At 45.4% G+C, this 21,813-nt stretch overlaps 1 protein-coding gene and 1 pseudogene across 5 annotated transcripts in view; one reads left to right on the forward strand and one right to left on the reverse strand.

Annotated features, from left to right (window-relative positions):
- The window catches only part of FLVCR2 (FLVCR choline and putative heme transporter 2), a 70,348-nt gene that overhangs the window by 29,195 nt on the left and 19,340 nt on the right, over positions 1-21,813 (reverse strand). For 2 of the 4 annotated variants that reach the window (XM_080661990.1, XM_080661989.1), the window contains exons 2-3: positions 9,676-9,817; positions 4,374-4,511 (exon numbers count right to left, since the gene is read on the reverse strand). In XM_080661990.1, the coding sequence (XP_080518116.1) occupies positions 4,374-4,511; positions 9,676-9,817 (280 nt within the window). The remainder of the gene's footprint in view (positions 1-4,373; positions 4,512-9,675; positions 9,818-21,813) is intronic. The other 2 variants (XM_080661992.1, XM_080661991.1) reach the window with 1 other exon arrangement.
- LOC308253508 (transcription factor AP-2 gamma-like) lies at positions 12,444-21,619 on the forward strand (annotated as a pseudogene). The gene is made up of 2 exons: positions 12,444-12,519; positions 20,288-21,619. The product of its transcript is annotated as a transcription factor AP-2 gamma-like (transcript).

Genomic DNA, 21,813 nt, shown 5'->3' on the forward strand with positions numbered 1-21,813 from the left:
CTCCCTCTAAGTGGGCTGCCAGATTTAAGAAACAAACAAAGACAAACCACATACCTGGTTAAATTTGAATTTCAAAAAAATGAATCACTTTTTAGCATAAATATACCCCAAATATCACATGGGGCATGTTTGGGGTTTTTTCCCCATTGCTTTGTTTCTGAGAGAGTGGAAGGAAGGGAGAGAAGGAAGGAGGGAGGGAAGAAGAAAGGAAGGGAGGGAGGGAGGGAGGGAGGGAGGGAGGGAAGGGAGGGAGGGAGGGAGAGAGAGAGAGAGAGAGAGAGAGAGAGAGAGAGAGAGAGAGATCAATGTGAGAGAGACACATCGACTGGTTGCCTCCCACATGGGCCTGACTGGGAGTGGAAGCAAACTGGCAACCCAAGTATGTGTTTAACTTGATGGCCCTTATTTTATCTCAAAACACTACCTCTAAGGGTGTGGCCAGACCAGGGGTGGGCAAACTTTTTGACTAGAGGGCCACAATGGGTTCTTAAACTGGACCGGAGGGCCGGAACAAAAGCATGGATGGAGTGTTTGTGTAAACTAATATAAATTCAAAGTAAAGGAGCGGAGGGGAGAGCAAGAGAACCGGATAGAACAGCCGGATCTGGCCCGCGGGCCGTAGTTTGCCCAAGGCTGGGCCAGACCCTAGAGGGAAATTCCTCTGAAGCCTGCACTGCTCTTCAGCTCTGGGCAGCTGACTCAGCAGCTTTTGTTCCCATTCAGAGAACTCCAATGAGGAGCAAATGTTAGCAATAGCCATCCCCTACGCCAGGCAGCCTGGATATTGAGTCAACGCTAAGGCAGAAGTGGGGGGCGGGGCAGGAGTATGGGGGGCAGTGCAGGGCTCACCCTGGAAGGCTGCCATTCTTGCCAAAGAGAGTTTAAGAAATGGGGCTCAGTCCCCAATGGGGGGCATGTAGGAAGCAGCTTGTTGATGATTCTCTCATCATTAATGTTTTTCATTCTCTCTCCCTCTCCTTTCCTTTGAAAGAAAAGAAATGGGCCCTGCCAGCATTGCTCAGTGGTTGAGCGTTGACCCATGCATCAAGAGGTTTCGGGGTTTGATTCCCAGTCAGGGCACATGCCTGAGTTTCAGTCTTCATCCCCAGCAGTTTGGGGGCAAGGAGCATGCAGGAGGCAGTCAATTGATATTTCTCTATCCCTCTTCCTCTCCCTCTTTTTTCTTTAAAATCAATAAAAACCTATTTAAAAAAAGAAATGTGTGTGGGTGGGGAGGAGAGTAGGGGGAATTAGAAAGACAAAAGATGGGTGAATGTGGTATTCTCAGTAACTGACACCAAAATTCACACCTCCCATTCTTTATGCGCAACTCTGAACTCACTGGACCAGCATTCAAGGCTCTTACTCTAAGGCATGTCCACCCATGTCCTGCAAATGTGTTTGTGAAATGCTATTATTTGCTAGAATCTCAGCCATGTGCTGAGTTTATAGGGGTTTGTTTTTTTGTTTTTTAATTTGGAGCAAAGATAGTGGGAGAAGAAAGCAGAGATTCTCAGGTGAACTGCCTTTACATGACCTGCAAACCTTAAAGAGACACACACTAAGGCTGAGACACTATCATCCCCCAATCCCAGAGATGGCTGGCCAATAGGTTGGTCCTGCTTCCCAAACCCTCAAACTCTAGATCCACACCCTAGAAGAAAGCAACCCTGTGTTAACTGGTCTGGAGAATTAAATCTGAGGAAGAATACACTCCCCTGGGTAGACCCAAGACCACCTGGGCAAGTGGACTAAGAAAGGAGCCCGGTTCTGTCTCCAAGAGGCTGTGTTCTGCATGAGGAGGAAAGATGCTGTTGGTTAGAAAGACGGGCTCGGGCCTCAGACAGACAGAAGTGTATATCCAAGCTCTATTGCTCTCTAGCTGTCCAATGGTGGGCAAGGTACTAAACCAGAGTCTTGGTTTCCTTGGGTATAAAATGAAATAGAGTTAAGGACCTATGTCATGGGTTTTTTCAAAGATTAAAAGAGATAATGCATGTAAAGCCCTTCGCATGGTGCCTAATACACAATAATGAGCTCAATAAGTTTTTTTCAAGTCTGTGTTTGAACCTAAGAATCATTTCCTTGTTGGCAAAGAGCCTTGTCTCCACAGCCAATTCTCTACCATGGAAATTAGGCTTGAGATGAGTACAGACATCCAGGTACCCCCAGGCCTTTGAGGAAAATGTTAATAAATTCTACCCACATACAACAGAGTCCAATGCTTCGGAGACTCAGAAGTGAATTGCTTTGCCCATCAACCCACACGAGCCAGCTTATTACTGTGGATGAATGCAGAGATATCCTAAGACCTGAGAAGCTTGGAGAGAATGAGGCCTGGAGACCCAAGACCTTGAAGACTAATCTAGTTACCTAGAACTATTCCAGATGAGAGGTCACTGAACTACGTGTATGCCAGAAACACTTAGGCGTGCCTCTCTACCCATGAACGATGCCACCTCTTATCAATGCTTTAGCAGATAAGCACTTTGAGATAAAGGGCATTGATAAGCCTAACATGAAACCATGGCACAATTTTAGGAAGGACCACAGGCAATTACTAGTACATAACAAACATCAAGCAGGCAGGAGCTGGAGTTAGGCAAACCTGTATCTGAACCCTGGCACTTAAAAGCTGTGTGATCTCAAGCTAGTTACCTAATTCCTCTGAGTTTTAGTTTCCTCATACGTTAATTGGGGATAGTTATAGTATACACTTAACATGGGTGTGGGGGAAGTTAAATAAAAGCATATGTGAAAAGTCTTGGCACATAGTAAATGCTATTGTTGCTATAAAATGCATGGCTTATGAACCTATAAAGAATGTAAGGTTATAGTTAACTGAGGTTTCACCAAGAATAAACCATGTTAAAACAATCTCATTTTTTAAGTACCTGTAGAGTTATTGAGCATGTTATACATTTGTTGACTCTTGATTTTAAACTAGCTAGTTGATTAAGTGGTCAAATGTAAGATGGAGAGCAGTACAGTTGGGCAGATCCATTTAATGGAATGCCACGAGGTTCTGTTCTTACCCTTGTCTGATCTAACATTCTTATTAAAGGTTGGGAAAAAAGATACAGAAAACACCATGCTGGAGAGGCAAGCCAATACACAGCATAAAGATTAAAATTTACCTTAACGAAGGCAACAAAATGAAATGAAAGAGGCCCTAGCTGGTTTGGCTCAGTGGATAGAGCATCGGCCTGCAGACTGAATGGTCCCAAGTTCGATTCAGGTCAAGGGCACTTGCTCAGGTTGCGGGATCAATCCCCAGTAGGGGACATGCAGGAGGCAGCCAATCAATGAATCTCTCTCATCATTGATGTTTCTATCTCTCTCTCCCTCTCCCTTCCTCTCTTAAGTCTATTATTTATATATATATATATATATATATATATATATATATATATATATATATGAGAAATATGCAAATTGACCATCACTTTGCAACACTCACCAGCCAATCAGGAGTGACTATGCAAATTAACCTGCCGAAGATGGCAGCGGTCCCATCCCCCAGCCACTCCAGGCCTCTGGGCAGCATGCATGCAGGTGCAGAGCAGCTGGGCAGGGTGGGACGGCTGCTATGAGGGGAAGGGCAGGGGGCGGAGGGAGCTACAGGAGCGGCGCTCCAGCTGGAGTGATGACTGAAGGCTCTGGCCGGAGCAAAGACTCTGGCCGGAGCAAAGATGGAAGGCGCGGCCAGAGAGAAGGCCTGGGTCCCAGGTGCCGGAGGAAAACTGGTGCCAGCAGCCAGGGGAAGGAAGGCCTATTGCACGAATCTTCGTGCAACGGGCCTCCAGTTTTTAAATAAAATGAAAAAGGATAGTTTCTTACATTCAAATAAATACTCTGTGGGAGTCAATGCTACAAAATGAAGATTGGTGGAGGAGTGATTCATATAGCAAGACTCATTTATGCATGCATACATTTATTTATTAGGAGTCATTCCTTCACTCAATAACTATAGGAGTATCCACTCCAGGCCAGCCACTACTGGTGATGAAAAGACATATAAATCTCTGCTCTCAAGGACATCCTTGTCTAGTGAAAAGACAAACCTGGAAGTGGAACAGCACAGCGAGAGAGGAAAGATCACCTAATCCTGCTTTACAGCAGTGATACTGAAGTAAGACTTGGAGGATCAGCAGGCATATGCCAGATAACCTGATATGGGAAGGAATGGTTTTCTAAGTGGATTTTGCAGAACCTGCAAAGGCCCTGAGACAGAGCTGACTGTTCTGGTTGACCCTCGCCAATTACTTTACATGCACATTTGGAATCTGGAAGAAGGAAGATGCATAGACACATCAGGCCTCTTGCCTCACATTCCCAGTTCAAGTACACTTCTGGACACATCTGCATCTTACCATAGGTGATGACAAGCAGCTTGAAGTTGAGGTTTTTGAAGAGCCGGATGATGGGATTTAAGTACGAAGCTTCCGGTACTAAGGAATAGCTCAGGGATTGGGCCCTGCTGGGGGGATGTTTAGGCTTCTCCTTGAATACTAAAAGGAAAGAAACAGAGAGATCACTGAACATCCCTGTGGTTACAGCCCAGCAGAGTTACACATGGACACGAGCTGACTCCATGACCCAAGAAGGAGCTAGGACTCAAAAGGAAATATTAACTCTTCAATTAAATCCTTTACAGCTTCCTCTCTTAAAGCCGCTTTTCATTGTCTATGGCTGAGTGTGTGGTCTATTGATTACTTTTTTTTAATATTGATTACTTTTAATGGCCTCTGGATGACTGCAATAATTGGGGCAGTGTTCAAGGATCAAGGAGTCCCATAATGTTAGGGGCAGAAATATAATATTGGGGACTAGCTATTAGTTATAAGAAATATTAATCATGCTGTTTACCATGATTGTTTTGTTCTGATTAAAGAAAGCACATTCTGGAACATAATGAACAACATAAACTGATGAACAAAAATATATCCAGAGACACAGAAGCATCAAACAGACCATCAAACCTCAGAGGGAAGGCGAGGGTGGGGGGAAGGCGAGGTATAAGAGATCACCAAAGGACTTGTATGCATGCATATAAGGATAACCAATGGACACAGATAGTAGGGGGCTGAGGGCATGTGCTGGGAGGGGGGGTGGGAGCAGCTGGGGAGAGGTCAATAGGGGGAAAAGGAGACATATGTAATACTTTAAACAATAAAGGATTTAAATTTAAAACAAACAACAACAAAAAGAAAGAAAGAAAGCACATTCTAACCTGGCTGGGAGTTGTACGCCCTGGGACATGGGAGCTAACATTGGAACGCAGTCCATCCTCCTGTCCTGAGAACTGCCCATCATTATGGAAAGGTTTACAGCCTTGTGGCTGAAACAATCTAGTGCTGGAGGCACCTGCTGTTTACAACCTCCAGCCCCTATTGCCTGTAATCTGCAATCTGGTCCCGGGGTGCCGGAGGCACCTGCCCTTTGAGACACCTCCCCGCCACCCCGCAGCCCGCATAACTTATAACTGGCAATGATTAGACCATGCCTACTTTCCCATGCCTGTCCTACTTTCCCATGTAATCTTTGTCTTTCTACCCAGTATAAGCAGCTGGCTTATGGGGAGAGGCAGAGCAGATTTTTGTAGACAACCTCCTGCTCTCCCATACTGCCAGCATTACTGGAATAAACTCTCATATATGATTCAAGGCTGTCCAGTTACAATAATAGCCAGCAAAAAAACACACTGCCGAGCACTGGAAACCACGCAATAGTCACACATGGATAGAAAGGACATGAGAGCTAAGGCTTTAGGATTAGTGAGTCCAGCTCATGGCCTAGCACCCAAGCTCTTCCTGAGTGGGGGGAGACTGTGTTCCCTGTGCTTAGCACATAGCCTGGCACAGGGCAGTCAATAAATATTCCTACGTGAAAGGATCTTCTATTAGAAAAACCTGGAGTCCAATTCCTAGTTTTTCAAAGTCTAAATCAAACATCTTCCTCACAGAGCCTAGAAGCAAGCATGTCAAACTCTCGGCCCGCGGCCGAAACCGGTTTGGCTCAGTGGATAGAGCGTCGGCCTGCGGACTGAAAGGTCCCAGGTTCAATTCTGGTCGAGGGCATGTACCTTGGTTGCGGGCACATCCCCAGTGGGGGGTGTGCAGGAGGCGGCTGATCGATGTTTCTCTCTCATCGATGTTTCTAGCTCTCCCTCTCCCTTCCTCTCTGTAAAATATCAATAAAGTATATTTAAAAAAAAAAAAAAAAAAAAAAAACTCTCGGCCCACAGGCCGCATGAGGCCCACAACAAATATTTTTGCAGCCCATCCAATATAGCGGTATATAAGAAACATTTTAATAAAAATTTTGTAACTTAATTTTTACAATATTCTGTTATACATCCTATATAATCTTATATAATAAAAGGCTAATATGCAGATTGACCAACCGGGGAAAAGCTGGTTGCTATGACGTGCACTGACCACCAGGGGGCAGATGCTCAGTGCAGGAACTGCCCCCTGGTGGTCAGTGCACTCCCACGGGGGAGTGCTGCTCAGCTAGAAGCCCTGAGCCAGGCTCACGGCTAGTGAGCACAGTGATGGTGGCGGGAGCCTCTCCTGCCTCCACAGCAGTGTTAGGGACATCTGACTGCTCGGGGGAGTGGGCCTAAGCCATCAGTCGGACATCCCCTGAGGGTTCCCAGACTGCAAGAGGGCGCAGGCCAGGCTGAGGGACCCTCACCCCGAGTGCATGAATTTCGTGCAGCTGGCCTCTAGTAATTATTAATAATGAACTACAGCGTTCACTGATGACTGATTACTATAATCGTGTTACATTCATTTTCCTTACACACCTTACACGCAGGCACACCATTTCTCTCCACTAATACTAGCAGCGAATATTTTAGCAGCCGACTGCCACGTCATTAGTCTTGGACTGACTTGTTTGGTGTGCGCAACAGGAAATATTTCGCTTTCGGAGAACAAGAAAAATAGGTTTATTTGCATTACGCTTATTAATTTGTGCAGTTATTCAGTGTCTGGTAAGTTAATGTTCAAGAAAAAATATTAATTTTTATTAAAATGTTCTATTATTTTATGTTAACGATGACTCATTTATTTCAGTCCTTTGTATTTGGCATGTCTCTACTGAAATAAACCTACGTTTCTATGAAAATTGAAGCTTTTGTTTTTTTTTGTGGCCCACATAAACTTAAACCTTGTTTATTTGGCCCAGGTTAGCCTTTGAGTTTGACATGCTTAGCCTAGAGGATTAACACAGCCTCCCATGGGAATGGCTACTCTGACGTGAAGGACTGGGGCAGGGCAATGGGGAAACCATTCCTTTATATTCTATTTTCAGTACAAACTGGTACAATCAATTTAACTACATTGGCTGCTATTCAGTTCTCTGGAGGGCAGGTCAATTTAACCAGTTTTTTTGGCTGAACTGGTTCCCCAATTGGGTCCAAGCAGGCACCATGTGGCCTCCCCCTCACTCATTCCTATTCCAGTTAAAGGAAGCTCTGGAAATGAGGTTTAATGTCTTGAAGAGCAAAGTCTCTCCCTCCCCCGACCCTGCACCTTCAGAAAACCCTCTAGCCCTGACTACAGAGCCCTGCTTCTTTCCTTTTTTCCAAAGGTTCTTATTTTTAGTCTTTATTGTTGAGAGTATTACAGATGCCTCCCCTTTTTCCCCCTATTGCACCCCTCCACCCAGTTCCTCACCACCCCATTCCTTCACCCCACTCTCTGTGTCCATGGGCAATGCACACATGCATATAAGTTCTTTGGTTAATCTCTTCCCTGTCCCTGCCCTTCCTTCTGAGATGTGTTCCATGCCTCTGATTCTATTGCATTTATCAGTTTATTTTGTCATTAGGTTCCACATATAAGTGAGATCTTGTGATATTTGTCTTTCTCTGACTGGCTTATTTCATTTAGCTTATCTCCAGAGCCCTGCTTCTTTCTTCTCCGGAAGCAGTCTTGGGTAATTTCTTCCTGGATGACTTCCTGCTGTTGGGAACCTCTCATTCACAGTCTTGGCTGTTCGCCTCCCCTTCCATCAGGGCAAAGAAAGCAAGGCAAGGGATTGATCCTTGCCACAGCAGGTGTTTGCTTCAGATAAGATCTTTCAGTCTGTGCTTGATAATAAAATGCCAAAATGTAGAAATGCCCTACCTCCAGGATTTCAGCTGCAAAGAACCAGGCCCTCACCTGCCACAAACACAAGAATTTGGAGCTGGGAACATTCCAATTTGAAACTTAAAGTCTGGCTGAGTAAGAGGATCCCTGGCTAGACTGCTCTCACTCACAGCTCTACAGCTTCTACCTTCCCAGGAACACCGAGTCCTCTGTCCGAGACATCCTGCCCGCTCTTAGAGGCCTCCAGGCAGCCCTTTCTCAGCGTGGACCCAGGGAGGGAATGACAAGGTGAGAACAGCTGAATGAAGTAAATGATTATAAAACTGACTCTAGAGGTGAGGCCAGAAGGAAGGAATGAAACCTTTAACATGAGTGAGTGAAACTTTCAGATATTAGGAAGAAAATCGGTTAACCTTTAGACGGGTGACTAACTGAAAATGAAAACCTTTACTCTGCTGTTTCTGAATTTATCACAGCCCATATAGTATCACTCAGATTATAAAAGAGGATATAAAATTATATTATCCATCAGTTGTATGGTGATGAATGGTATCTAGACTTGTGCTGATGATCACTTTAAAGTGTATACAGATGTCAAATTAGAATACTGTACACATGAAACATATAATAAAAGAATTTTTAAATTATATTAACCAAATATCTCAGTGATTAAATATACCTTTATATAAAATGAATAATAGCTATCTGAGGTTGATATTAACTTGTTCAAGGCTAAATTAATGGTCATTCTTTTTTGTATTTTCTAGATTTTTTCATAATGAGCAAATATTACTCTTATAATTTTTTTAAAGAAAAGCATTAAAATTGTGGTACCCAGGTATTCTTGGGTGAATCTATGAGATTATTAGTGTTTGTGGATTAATTCTGTTTTGTTTAGTTCCAGAAATTTAGAGTATGGCCTTACACAAGTTTAGGCTTAAATCCGATCTCTGCCACATAAGGACTACCGAATCTTGAATAATTTATTTAACTCCCCTAAGTCTTCCTCTTTGTTCAATGGGACTGATAATGGTACCTCCACTCATAGGGTTGCTGAGGCTTACATGAGATCAAGCATGAACAGCACAATGCCTGTGCTATCCTAAGTGCTCATAGGGTTTCACCAAGGGGATCAGCAGCCTGACCATTAATTCTTGTGAGGTCATACGGGGAAACAGTTTAATTACAATCAAACCTTTACTAAGCCACTAGCAAAGTGCACAAGACCAGCTAGCACCCTATTGGGGGCAAATGCCAGTGGTTCTCAACCTTTCTAATGCTGCGACTCTTTAATACAGTTCCTCATGTTGTGGTGACCCCCAACCATAAAATTATTTTCGTTGCTACTTCATAACTGTAATTTTGCTACTGTTATGAATCGTAATGTAAATATCTGTTTTCCGATGGTCTTAGGCGACCCTGCTAGCGGCTCTCAACCTGTGGGTTGCAAAAGAAGCCGGGCCTTCAGATTCTGTTAAGTGTCCACCATATTCTAGAGCCATGTGCACAAGGGCCCCACCAAAGCCAGTAGAACCTCCCTACCTCCCCACCCCCAGCAGTCTAATGAACTTACCAATGATGACAAGGATGAAAAGCAGGGTGGCGATACCTGCTATTAAGTAAAACATGATGCTGATGTCGTAGGCAAGCTTGTCCTTGTCTTTGCTATTGGGTACCAAAACAGGAGGGACCAAGAACCCAATCGCAATTCCAAGCTATAGAAGACAGAGAGAGTCAATTTTAGTTACCAATGTCCAAGAGGTGATGGCACAAATTTAAAAAGATTCCTAATAAGAAACACAATCCCAGCCCAGCCGGTGTGGCTCAGTGGTTGAGCATCAACCTATGAACCAAGAGGTCATGGTTGGATTCCAGGTCAGGGCACAGGCCTGGGTTGCTGGCTCAATCCCCAGTGTGCATATGCAGGAGGCAACCAATCAATGATTCTCTCTCATCATTGATGTTTCTATCTTTCTCTTCCTCTCTGAAATCAGTAAAAATGTATTTTTTTTTTAAAGAAAGAAAAAGAAACACAATCCCAGTATTTCTTAAAAATTAAACAGGGACATTTCCTCCTCAAGATATCAGAGAGAGCTTTCTTTTTATTGACAACTCAATGCACACACACTCCTGACCACCCTCACCATCAATACCTACTGAAAAAAATTATAGTTGGGACCCTGGCTGGCGTGGCTCAGTTGTTTGGGCATCACTCTGTGCACCAAAAGGTAGCTGGTTCAATTCCCTGGTCAGGGCACATGCCCAGGTTATGGGCTTAATCCCTGGTAGGGGTGTGCAAGAGGCAGTCGATCAATGTTTTCCTCTCACATCAATGTTTCTCTCTCTCTCTCTCTCTCTCTCTCTCTCTCTCTCTCTCCCTCTCTCTAAAAAAATCAATTAAAAATATTAAAAATAAAAATCATAGTTGGGGTTCTCAATGCAGGATGGCTCTCCTGCAGCTGCACACTAACGAATAATGGTTCCTATACTCCAGTCTCTATGGTCCAGTAAAACAATGTTGACTTTTTTGTGTGTCATTTAAATTCTTGGTTTCACTGACTGTTCATCAGGAGCTCAGAGACCAGCTTGGGGAAAGTTGAAAACTTCTACACCCTATAACTCCAAGAACTTGCATTCAGTGAGACTCAGAAGCCTAAAGTTATTACCACATTTACAAACATGAAAGCTTAAGTTCATTGTGTAAATAATTTAGCAATTGACAAGGCATCTGTAGTATAAAGTCATATGCAATTGCATGCATCTATACACACAGGATATGGGCAAACTGGCTATAAACACACAAGCTATAGAAGACAGAGAGAGTCAATTTTAGTTACCCATGTCCAAGAGATGATGGCACAAATTTAGACACACACACACACACACACACACACACACACACACACACCAACAAGTTAAAGCAGCAGTCACCAACTGGTGGTCTATGAAGTCCAAAAGGTTGGCGACCACTGTGTTAAAGCATCTCATATTTGCCTTGGAGTTCAAACTCTTATTTAACCTGACAGATAATGTGACTAGGATGTGTTTCCAAGGTCAGCCCAAGAATGCGGGCAAGCTTCAAGTTCCAAGACTAAAGGAAGATAAGTCCATTGTCTTAAGGTTCCACTTTTTCTTTATTTTATTTGAAACTGTAGGTAGGGAAGCAATTTGCTTTCATTCCACACTATAATGCCATTCATCAGTTGCCAATCTGCTGACCATCTTGATTGGTTTTCCAGCCTGTCAATTATAGCCACTCAGGATGGTCACTGGTGGTTCCCAGCTCTGAAACATTCACAAGTCATCATCTACAGGCTCAATATAGGGTTCTTCCACTGTATGCCAATCTATAATCAATAAATCAAGAATCTTTAAAGCACCTACTATGTGAAAAGCATTCTGATAGATATTTTGGGAGGTACCAAGATGTATGTGGAGGGATGGGGGTGTGAGATAAAGATTAAAAGATAACACAAATAGTGATACTTGTGTGTTGAAATTATAGAATGTTATCGTTTAGAAGTTCCTTTGTCATCATTTATTACAGCAATTTTCAACCAGTGTGCTGCAAGAATTTTTAAAACAGGCAATACCTGACTATTTTGTCAGGGGCACTGACCTCTTTTCCCTTAGACTGTCAAATAAAAAAATGACAACAGATAACACAACAATAAATGTTCTCTGTGAATGCCCTATCTTGAATCATAAATATATAAGTCATATAACAGAGTTGCATATTATTGGTCATATCTATAACAAGTTTGGGTCTGATTAATTAATTCTCGGTACCAAAAATCTTTATATACGAGTATAGACATTTGATTTTTTTAAAAAGTCACTTTGGAGCAAAAAGGGTAGGTAATTTCTATTATTATTATTTTTTTAAGTCAATCAAAATTATACCTATTTTTGGTCATAGTGGCAAAAAATATTTTTGGTATGCTACAGAATTTAAGTAATTAGTTTATGTGTGTCATCAGATGAAAAAGGTTGAAAATCACTGCTCTATTGCAACCTAATTATTAGAGGGCCAAATGGAGGCTAAGTGAGGTGAAGCTCAAGAGGTTAAGTGACTTGTATAGGGTCACACAGAGTTCTAGCAGATCTCACCTTCTCGGGCCAGCATCTCCTCCCCTGGGCCTGGCAGCGGCCTCCTGGGCTAAGAGCCACGAGAAAGGCCAGGTGAGCAGGCTTCTCCAGAGGAGAAGCTATTTCATGTCCTCAGAGCTTTATCTAATCTTCGGTCACACTGATTTGTCAGATTACAGTCTGGCTTCTTCACTGTAATCTGGAAGATTCAGAGTAAAAACCAGCCTAGACACAGGGGCAAAGGCAACCTTCATGGCTGGGAACCTGGGCCCGCTGCAGGTCGTATTTGGCCTTCTAAGCGCCTTGGAGGTGGAGATCTACAAGTTAAGTAGAATCCCGGAGGGTCCCTTTTGCAAGAATGAGGGAAGTTATGGGACATCATCTAAGGCTCTGTGATTCTTTTATTCCCCAAAGGACCCTGATATAGGACAACCTAATCCTCAATAATCTGCCTCGAGAAGGAAGGATGGAGAGGCAGACTGGAAGACTCAGGGTTTTTTTGTGTTTTGTTTTATTTATTGAATTTATTCAGGTGACATTGGTTAATAAAACTATATAGGTTTTGGGTGTACAATTCTATAATACATCATCTGTATATTGTATTGTGTGTTCACCACCCAAAGTCAAGTGTCCTTCCATTACCATTCATCCCTTCTTCCCTTCCCTCCACCCCCTTGCCCTCTGGTAATCACCACACTGTTGTCTGTGTCTATGAGGTTTTTATTTTTTCTTAATCCCTTCACCTTTTTCACCCAGACCCCAACTTCCCTCCTCTCTGATAGCTATCAGTCTGTTTTCTGTATCTATGAATCTGTTTCTATTTTGCTTATTTGTTTATTTTGTTAATTAGATTCCACATATAAGTGAAATCATATGGTATTTGTCTTTCTCTGACTGGCTTATTTCACTTAGCATAATATTCTCCAGGTCCATCCATGCTGTCACAAAAGGTAGGATTTCCTTCTTTTTCACAGCCGAGTAGTATTCCATTGTGTAAATGTACCACAGCTTTTTTATCCACTCATCTACTGATGGGCACTTGGGCTGCTTCCAAACCTTGGCTATTGTAAATAAAGTTGCAATGAACATAGGGGTGAATATATTCTTTCAAATTAGTGTTTTGGGTTTCTTTGGATATAGTCCCAGAAGTGGAACTGCTGGGTCATAAGGCAGTTCCATTTTTAATGATTTGAGTAAACCCCATACTGTTTTCCACAGTGGCTGCACCAATCTGCATTCCCACCAGCAGTGTGCAAGAGTTCCTTTTTCTCCACATCCTCACCAACACTTGCTGTTTGTTGATTTATGGATGATAGCCATTCTCACAGGTGTGAGGTGATATCTCTTATACAACTCAACAACAAAATAACATACAATCCAATTAAAAATTGAGAAGGGACCTGAATAGACACTTCTCTAATGAGGACACACAGACGTCCACTAGACATATGAGAAGATGTTCAACATCACTAATCATCAGAGAAAAGCAAATTGAAACCACAATGGGAGACTCAGCTTTCATTTTCTGTTTTATTTTTGCCCTTTCTGCAAACTCAAGGGCGATAGCTAAACACTGTCACTGGTCATGAGCACTTCCAAAGCAAATGTCACCATTAAAAACGCGTCTGTGCAGCCTGAGGGCTTTGGCTAATAGGAAGAAGCCATCACTTGTCTTTCTGGCTCATGCATTTGGCAGAGCCAAAATAAACCCAGAAAACCTCTGGGCTGCATCCGGGGTAAGAGTCCCATACCTAACGCACTACACAAACACACCACGTGTTCTATCGACTCTAAGAGCCCTAGAACCACTCTCCCCATCACCAGGGGGACCTCAACAAATCCCCCAGTCACGACTGAATCTGAACCCTGGCACAAAGCTGCCCTCCAAGGTGCTGCCTGGTAATGAATATTGCCAGACCATCAAAGTAGGATCCTGGGGCTTCCACAAAAGTCAGGGAGCTCTGTGTCAACACCAAGGTGAAGATTTCAGTCCTAATGGAACAGGGACAGAAACATTGGTCTCGTCCGAGCCCTTTGCTAGGATCCCAGGCCCTTAGTAAGGTGGATGCTGCTCTTTTTGGTAGGAGGCAACCACCTCCTCACCCACCCAACCTCATTCCTCCTATGCCCATCCCCCCATCCAACCTGCTATGCAGAGAAAGGTGACCTCACTCTCAGCCCCAGGGCCAGGCCCCTATGGCATCTTTCCTTTCCCCTAGACATATTCACCAAGTCAGAGCTGGGATGTCCTCTAGGATTTCAGGGCTTCTAGGAACTGGCTCCCTGACACCGAGGGTCAAAAATGTCCCCCTATTGGGTCAGCAGCTTTCCCTGCAGCAGACCCTCAGCTTAAAGGCTTACTTCAAACTTGATCTCCCTATGACCTACTCTGAGGCTCACGCCCATGTGATTCATTTTAAAATACATGTTTATTGATTTGCGAGAAAGAGAGAGAGAGAGAGAGAGAGAGAGAGAGAGAGAGAGGAATAGAGAGATAGACACATTGACGAGAAACATCATGGATCAGCTGCCTCCTGCATGTCCCCCACTGAGGATCGAGCCCGCAACCCGGGCATGTGCCCTGACTAGGAATAGAACCGTAACCTGGTTCCTAGGTCGATGCTCAACCACAGAATCAAACCAATAGGGTAGCCCATGTCATTCATTTTAAAATGAACCCCACACCTTTCTTCCTTTCCACCTCAACTTTCCTCGGAGACATGGTCACTCTAATACAGTGGTTAAGGGGTCAGGCCTTAGGGGTCAGAAGGCTCTCAGCTGAGCCTGTTTCCTAATCTACAAAAGGAAGAGAGCACTATCTAGTTACACCATCTAGCTCACTGGGTGTCCTGAGGACAGAAAGAGCTCATGTGATGGGCCTTTCCGCAGAATGCTTGATTCCAGACAAGGCCCTCACTCCCCAGCTGCAAGCCTGGCTCTCCCACCCTGCCCTCTCACACAGCCATGGGGGCAGGCAGGAAAGGTGGGGCCACCCTGACTCATAAGACCAACCATCCTCTCCTGGTTATCTTCCTCTTCCTCTCCTGGCTCCTTCCCTCTGCTCTTTTCTCTCAGTCACCCTTGACTCTGCCCTCTCCCATCCACTCTGTCCTTGGAAGCCCGCCTTGAATCTAACCCCTCCCCTTCAGGCAACTGTGATCTCTCCTCCTGCGTGATATATTCAGGTGCACGGTCCTCAGCACTTCACTGACCACAAAGTCCCTGCTCAAGGACCTTCAGGAGCCGGCCCCCTCAGAGGCAGCACCACGTCCAAACCCCTCCACCGGCTGTTCTTGCCTTCCTTCACCAGTTCCAAGCCACCTTTCCAGGCCCACGTCCACCTACTTCCTCTCTGTCCCCGGTACTTGGGCCTGATGGGATGATCACAATTCCAACCTTTTCATCTTCTGCCAGGGGTCCTCAGACTACGGTGTCTATTCAGGTCCCTTCTCAATTTTTAATTGGTGGTTTACGCTACCTTCCTATGCGCACATGCGGCCCGCTGAGGACATTTATCCGGCCCGCCAGGTGCCACTGCCTGTCCGGCTTAGCAGCCGACTCGTCCCGGGCCCGCAGTGCGCATAGGAATTTGTTCATAGTTTTTTTAAAAAACTATAGTCCGGCCCTCCAACAGTCTGAGGGACAGTGAACTGGCCCCCTGTTTAAAAAGTTTGAGGACCCCTCTAGTCTCTACCTTTATCTAAGCAGTTTCTTGCAAGGAAAAGTCTCCCTCTTTTAATTTTTGGGAGACCACCTCAAGGTCAGTTTTCCTTGATTATCCTAGCTAGGCATGATCTCCTTGCCCTAAACATCTCTACTCCTTCGGTTTTCAGCCATTTTTCTGGCATAATGTGGTACCCGGTAAACAGAACAGGGGCTTCCTCAATACCTGAGTGCTGAATGAGTGGGCTGGAGTTAACTAGCAGATCAGCAAAACATCACTTCCCTTCACATAAGTCAGAACTGAGACCCACAGGAAGACATGGTTGGAAATTTAAACCTAGACAAGGCTCTCAGAGAAAGTTTGCTATTTAAAAAATACATGGTTGAGGATCCTTTAAAATCAGAGCCACATGAAAGATAAATTGGGGTTCAATATAGATTTCCACACACTTAAAGCCCATCAACCTATCTGGGCCAGCTTAAAGCACACAGCCACCCCCCTCCAAGGTTATATTTATATGATAAGAGACTAGATACTTGTATGTGTCCTGGAATCTCTATAGTCAATCGCAACGGTCTTGGAAAAGATTCACCTGAAGCTAAGGTTCACAGAGTACCACAGTTGAGGAAAACTTAAGCTACATAGACAAATGCAGGAAAATGTTACCATATAAAGGGTCGTTTAAGTCCATGCCGATTTTATGGGAACTAAAGTGCAGTATGCCTAATGTCCATCTCATACAAAAACGTGCCCACATGGGACTGTGCGGCTCGACACAGCAGTCACCAGCAGCAGGGAGGCCCCCGCTGGGTCTCCCAGGACCACAGCCACGTGGGGATTATGTGAGACGCTGGGAAGTGACTCCAACACTCACTGCCCCACTGTGTACTGGTGTGGGCATTTAAACTCCACAAAGATGGTGCCATTGAGGCACACATACATCATTCTCATCCTATAAATACCTCTCCCTGTCTGTCCTTGATGTCACTTTGACATTTGCTTGTACCTCAGTGAGTAACTAATCTGAGCAAAATGATGCACAAACAGGGGTTCCAGGGCCCCAAATGTAGAGACAAGGTTAGCTGAAGGTGCTCTGCAGGAAAGCCACCTTTGGACTGTAGGGGAGGCTCACAGAACTGAATCTGTGGATACCTCAGAAACAAAGAGAACGAGGTGGCTGCTAGGGCACTGAGACATCTATGTTGAACTGGCAAACAAGCCCCCAGCCACCTAGGAATGCCAGGCAGCTCCTAGACAAATGCCAGGTTTAGCAATAATATGCATGCAAAGCCTGCTCATATGACCTGGGGCAAGCTACTTAAATGCCAGTTTCCTCGATTTTAAAATAGGGATTAAAAACGTGTGAGTGTGTGTGTGTGTGTGTGTGTGTGTGCGCGCGCAATCCCCAAATCCAAGCCCTTGACTTCTTTCGAAAAGGCTAATTCAGAGCTGAGGAAGTAGCAGACCTTTGGGAACAAAACCAATCCCATTGGTTTGGGGGAAATCACTCATGAAAGGGGTTTATGGATTTAAAAGGCTAAGCTTAGGGAGCAGGGTGAGAGCTGGTCAACTCTAAACTTCCTTAGAGCTCCCTCCCCAGTCACAGAGTTTGTCTGCAACGCTGTGAGTATGCTGGTGGTTTACGCTACCTTGAGACTCTTGGATTTCCTCAGTCCTAGAGGTTAGGGAAATGCAGGAAGCAGCAGCCACTGAAATTAGAATAGCCTGCTGCAATGCTTGATTCCCAGGCAAGGTAAGAATAGTAATAACAGCTGTACATTATGCTCACCATGCCACAGGCACCATCCTAAGCACTACACACACACACACACACACACACACACACACACACTCACACGTTTTTAATCCCTATTTTAAAATCGAGGAAACTGGCATTTAAGTAGCTTGCCCCAGGTCATAACAGTAAACGATCAGGCTGGACTTCAAGCTCAGGCCGTCTATACTAGAGTCTGCACTCTTAGGCTAAACTCTCAGGTCATGGCTAGTCTCCAAACTAGAAGGAAGGAAACAGATGCATAATGAGCAGCGTGCTAAACGATTTTGCTCAAGTTATTCCATTCAATGCCTCACAACAACCCCCTAACGTTGGCATCGTTCTCTCTGGTTTGGTTTTTACAGATGAGAAAACATCTGTAATTTGCCCAAGGTCACCCAGCTTCTAATGGCCAAACAGATTCAAACCCATGGCTGTCTGACTCCAAATCCTCTGAAGAGGGCGAAGGCCACCAGAGTCACCGCCCTCCGACACCTGCAGTTCCTCTTGTCTCATATACTCGACTCCGTAATTCAAGCACCTCTCCATATGTAGCTGTTGGAGGGCGCAATGGTGACAGGTGTCTCCAGCCACTGTCTGTTTTTATTGACCACTTAGTTACTCCCTACGGAATTTCCGGTTCTTATGTAATGCTTAATTTTGGGGTTCTTTCCCCGAAGGGTGTTGTCTCTGTAATTAGATTGTTAGCACCTTGAGGACAGGGACACTGACTAACATTTCCTTGTGTGAAATCTCCCCACACCATGCCCAGCACAATGCCAAGAACAGAAATGTAGCTTGGGAAACGTCTTCTGAGGAAAGAGATGACTCTTCGAAGCTCAAACCTAACTCAGATATGTCCAGTCTTTTCTACAGCAAACCAGTTGGGCACAGTAGCAGTTTGAAGTATTGTGTGAGTTTACCACCAAAGGAAGCAGATACAAAGTGGAATAGTACAGAGAAAACCTCAACTTTGGGGCTCCCCAAGGTAGGGCCTGGAAGCCATTGCAATATCGGCTCATCAAATTCCTACTCTCAAACCTACACTCAGTGTCTATTGAGCACCTACTAAACAGTAAGGGAGGAGGCAACTGTTGCAAGCAAAGAGCTCACATCACCACATTTAGAAGCTATCTAATATACCTTGATCTGGACCTACAGCCTTGGTCTGGGTTTCCTCCTCATCTTTAGGGGGGTGCAAGGTAGCTGAAGAGCAGAGGTCCCCTAGGCTGTAAACAGAGAAGATGCTACGTTTAGAGGAGGGGTCTGAGTTCTACAAAGAAAAAAAAAATTTTTTTAAATTAGGAATGAAAAGGAATGCTGACAAAGGGGTTTATTGTTTTTAGCTGAGCCTCACACTTGTGCCTACTTTTAATCATCAACTCAGGAGGCTCCTGGTACACACACTCCTCCTTTAAAGGGTCAGTGTTCCTCTTGAACTTGACCTCATGGTAATATCTGCCAAGGGTTAGTCTATGTCTACATGAGAGCAGATGTGAAACCTCCTCTGCCTGCCCTTTCACCGACAGCACGAGTCACTGCTGGATTCACCACTCAAAGGTCCTTCTGATGACAGCGCTGAGGGCCAATGACCACAGGCTCGTAGAACTTCCCCAATGACTCAGCCAGAAAAGAAGAAAAATGAGAGGATGTCTTTCGAACCACCAGGCCAGCTAGAAGCGGCAGAGTGCAGACCTCATTTTCTCCAAGTTTTTCATATTTGAACTAGACAACATGCAAAGCTCCCCATTCAAATGCTTTGGCACTTCCCACCAACTCTGTCCCAGCAGCCAGCTCACAGCAGCCAACGGATGGGTCCTACTGTCCTGCGTGCTGTTGCCTTGCTCAACTCTACCGCGCCCCGCCTTTTGACAGAGGGTGCTAGAACAGCCCGAACTAGAAAAAGCACTGAATGTCTGCGATGTCATATGCTGTCATTCATGTGACAATAAATGTCTCTAATCCTCCCAAGTTTTCTTCTAAGTCTGATTGGACTTCCTTGGTAACAGCACCTCCCCCCCCCCCCTTTCAATTTTCGGAGGCGAAATGCAGACCCAGGAGGCTGGTTACTCAGGGGCAGGCCCTGGAAGAGCTGTTGCTCTCTGGCCTACCATGAGCAGAACCAGTTCCTCTTACTTTAGGGCGTGTCTCCACAGACAGACAGGGTGGGCCCCATGTAGCTGTTTCTTAAGATGCCAACTTCATTAGCTAACTAATCCTGCCTTGTGATCCCAGAGAGAAATGTGGGAAGGAAAAGAAATCTAAACCTTGCACCGAGAGAACTACTGGTCACCCATAACACCAGACCTGGCCCTGCAATTTAGGGAGTTCCTCCGGGACCTGCTTACACAAAAACATCTCCCAATGTCCTGCTCTGAAGTCTCCCTCCTCCTCCTCCTCCTGCAATCTTCACCATTAGTCACCCCTTGCTGACCATTTTGCAGTCTAATCTCTCTTCCCTCAAACCTGAACTCAGAGACATTTTCTCCCACTCGCGGTTGCATCCTCAGAGCTTAGAATGTTGCTGGGCACAGAGTAGATGCTTAATAAATATTTGTTTAAGAAACAAATTAAGGCTATGATACATTGTCTCAAAATAAAACCACCCATACTTCTCAAGAACTGACTGCTTGCAGTAGCGGGGCGACATCTCTACAGCTTCGAGCCACCCCTCCCATACTAGAGTCTCCGAATACCAGCCACCACCCTACTTATCACCTCTCTACCAGCAGCTGACTTATTCCCAGTCAGCAGACCCCTAATCGCATCTGGGAGAAGCGTTCGCTGCCATCAACCCCCTGCACCACCGGCGCCTGCCGGCAGTCAGCCACAGGCCTGGCCCTGCTGCCAGAGCCAGGAGGCTGCTGGCTTGCCCTCGCACCACCGGCGCCCAGCTGGCCTGCTACCCCATCTCTCCAGGCTGGACGGTGGCGCTATGAGCGCCCAAGGGGATGGCTTCTGCCGCTCGGACCTGCTGCTGCCCCACGTGCACGCCCTGGACGCAGGTGGGCTGGCAGAGAACCTGGGCCTTCATGACATGGGGCAACAGATGGACGAGGTGCAGATCGTGGATGAGCAGCACCTGCTTCTGCACGATCAGACTGTGATTCGAAAAGGTCCCATTTCAATGACCAGGAACCCCTTGAGTCTCTCCTGTCAGCAGGAGCGGGTGGGGCTGTGATGAAACCCAGCGAGGTTGTCTGCTCAGTCCCTGGAAGATTGTCCCTTCTGAGCTCCACATCGAAATATAAAGTGACAGTTGCTGAAGTCCAGAGGCTATTGTCCCCGCCTGAGTGCTTAAATGCCTCATTACTGGGAAGTGTTCTCAGAAGAGCCAAGTCTAAAAAATGGAGACGGTCCTTGCGGGAGAAGTTGGACAAGATTGGGCTGAATCTTCCAGCCCGCAGACAGAAGGCTGCACACGTCACCCTCCTGACGTCCTTAGTAGAAGGGGAGGCGGTTCATTTGGTTCGGGATTTTGCGTATGTCTGTGAAGCTGAGTTTCCTAGTAAACCGGTGGCCGAGTACTTAATTAGACCTCATCTCGGAGGACGGAACGAGATGGCAATGAGGAAGAACATACTGCTGGCCGCACAGCAAGTGTGTAAAGAATTCACAGACCTTCTCAACCAAGACCGAACACCCAACGGGAACAACCGGCCGGCCCCGGTCTTGGAGATCAACATTCAGAATTGCCTGTCTCACTGCAGCCTGATTACCCACGGGTTTGGCAGCCAGGCCATCTGAGCTGCCGTGTCTGCTGTGCAGAACTACATAAAAGAGGCTTTGGTCATCATAGAGAAATCCTACATGAATCCCGGAGACCAGAGTCCAGCCGATGCCAGCAAGACCTTGGAGAAGATGGAGAAGCATCGGAAACGAAACAGGTGGAAACAAAGGGACAAAGAGTCTGCAAGGGATGAAAAAATCTCCAAAACCACTCTCCCCGGCACAGATGGGGAAACTCCTCGGCCCGGGGGGACAAGCTGAGCTTTTACTTGCCTTCCCATTGAAAGGCCTCTGTTGGCCTCCGGAGCTGAGCCTGCCCTCTGGGAGTCCTTAGTATTTCTCTGGTGCCTAAGCGTCTCCTTAACTCTGGACAAGTGATCAGAAGGTGACAAGTACTGGTTCTCTATTCATTAAGCTTATGTTTTATTTTGAACCCCATTCTTCCTATCTCTGAA

The sequence above is a fragment of the Plecotus auritus genome, assembly GCF_963455305.1.
Source record: "Plecotus auritus genome assembly, chromosome: 1".
Classification (NCBI taxonomy): domain Eukaryota; kingdom Metazoa; phylum Chordata; class Mammalia; order Chiroptera; family Vespertilionidae; genus Plecotus; species Plecotus auritus.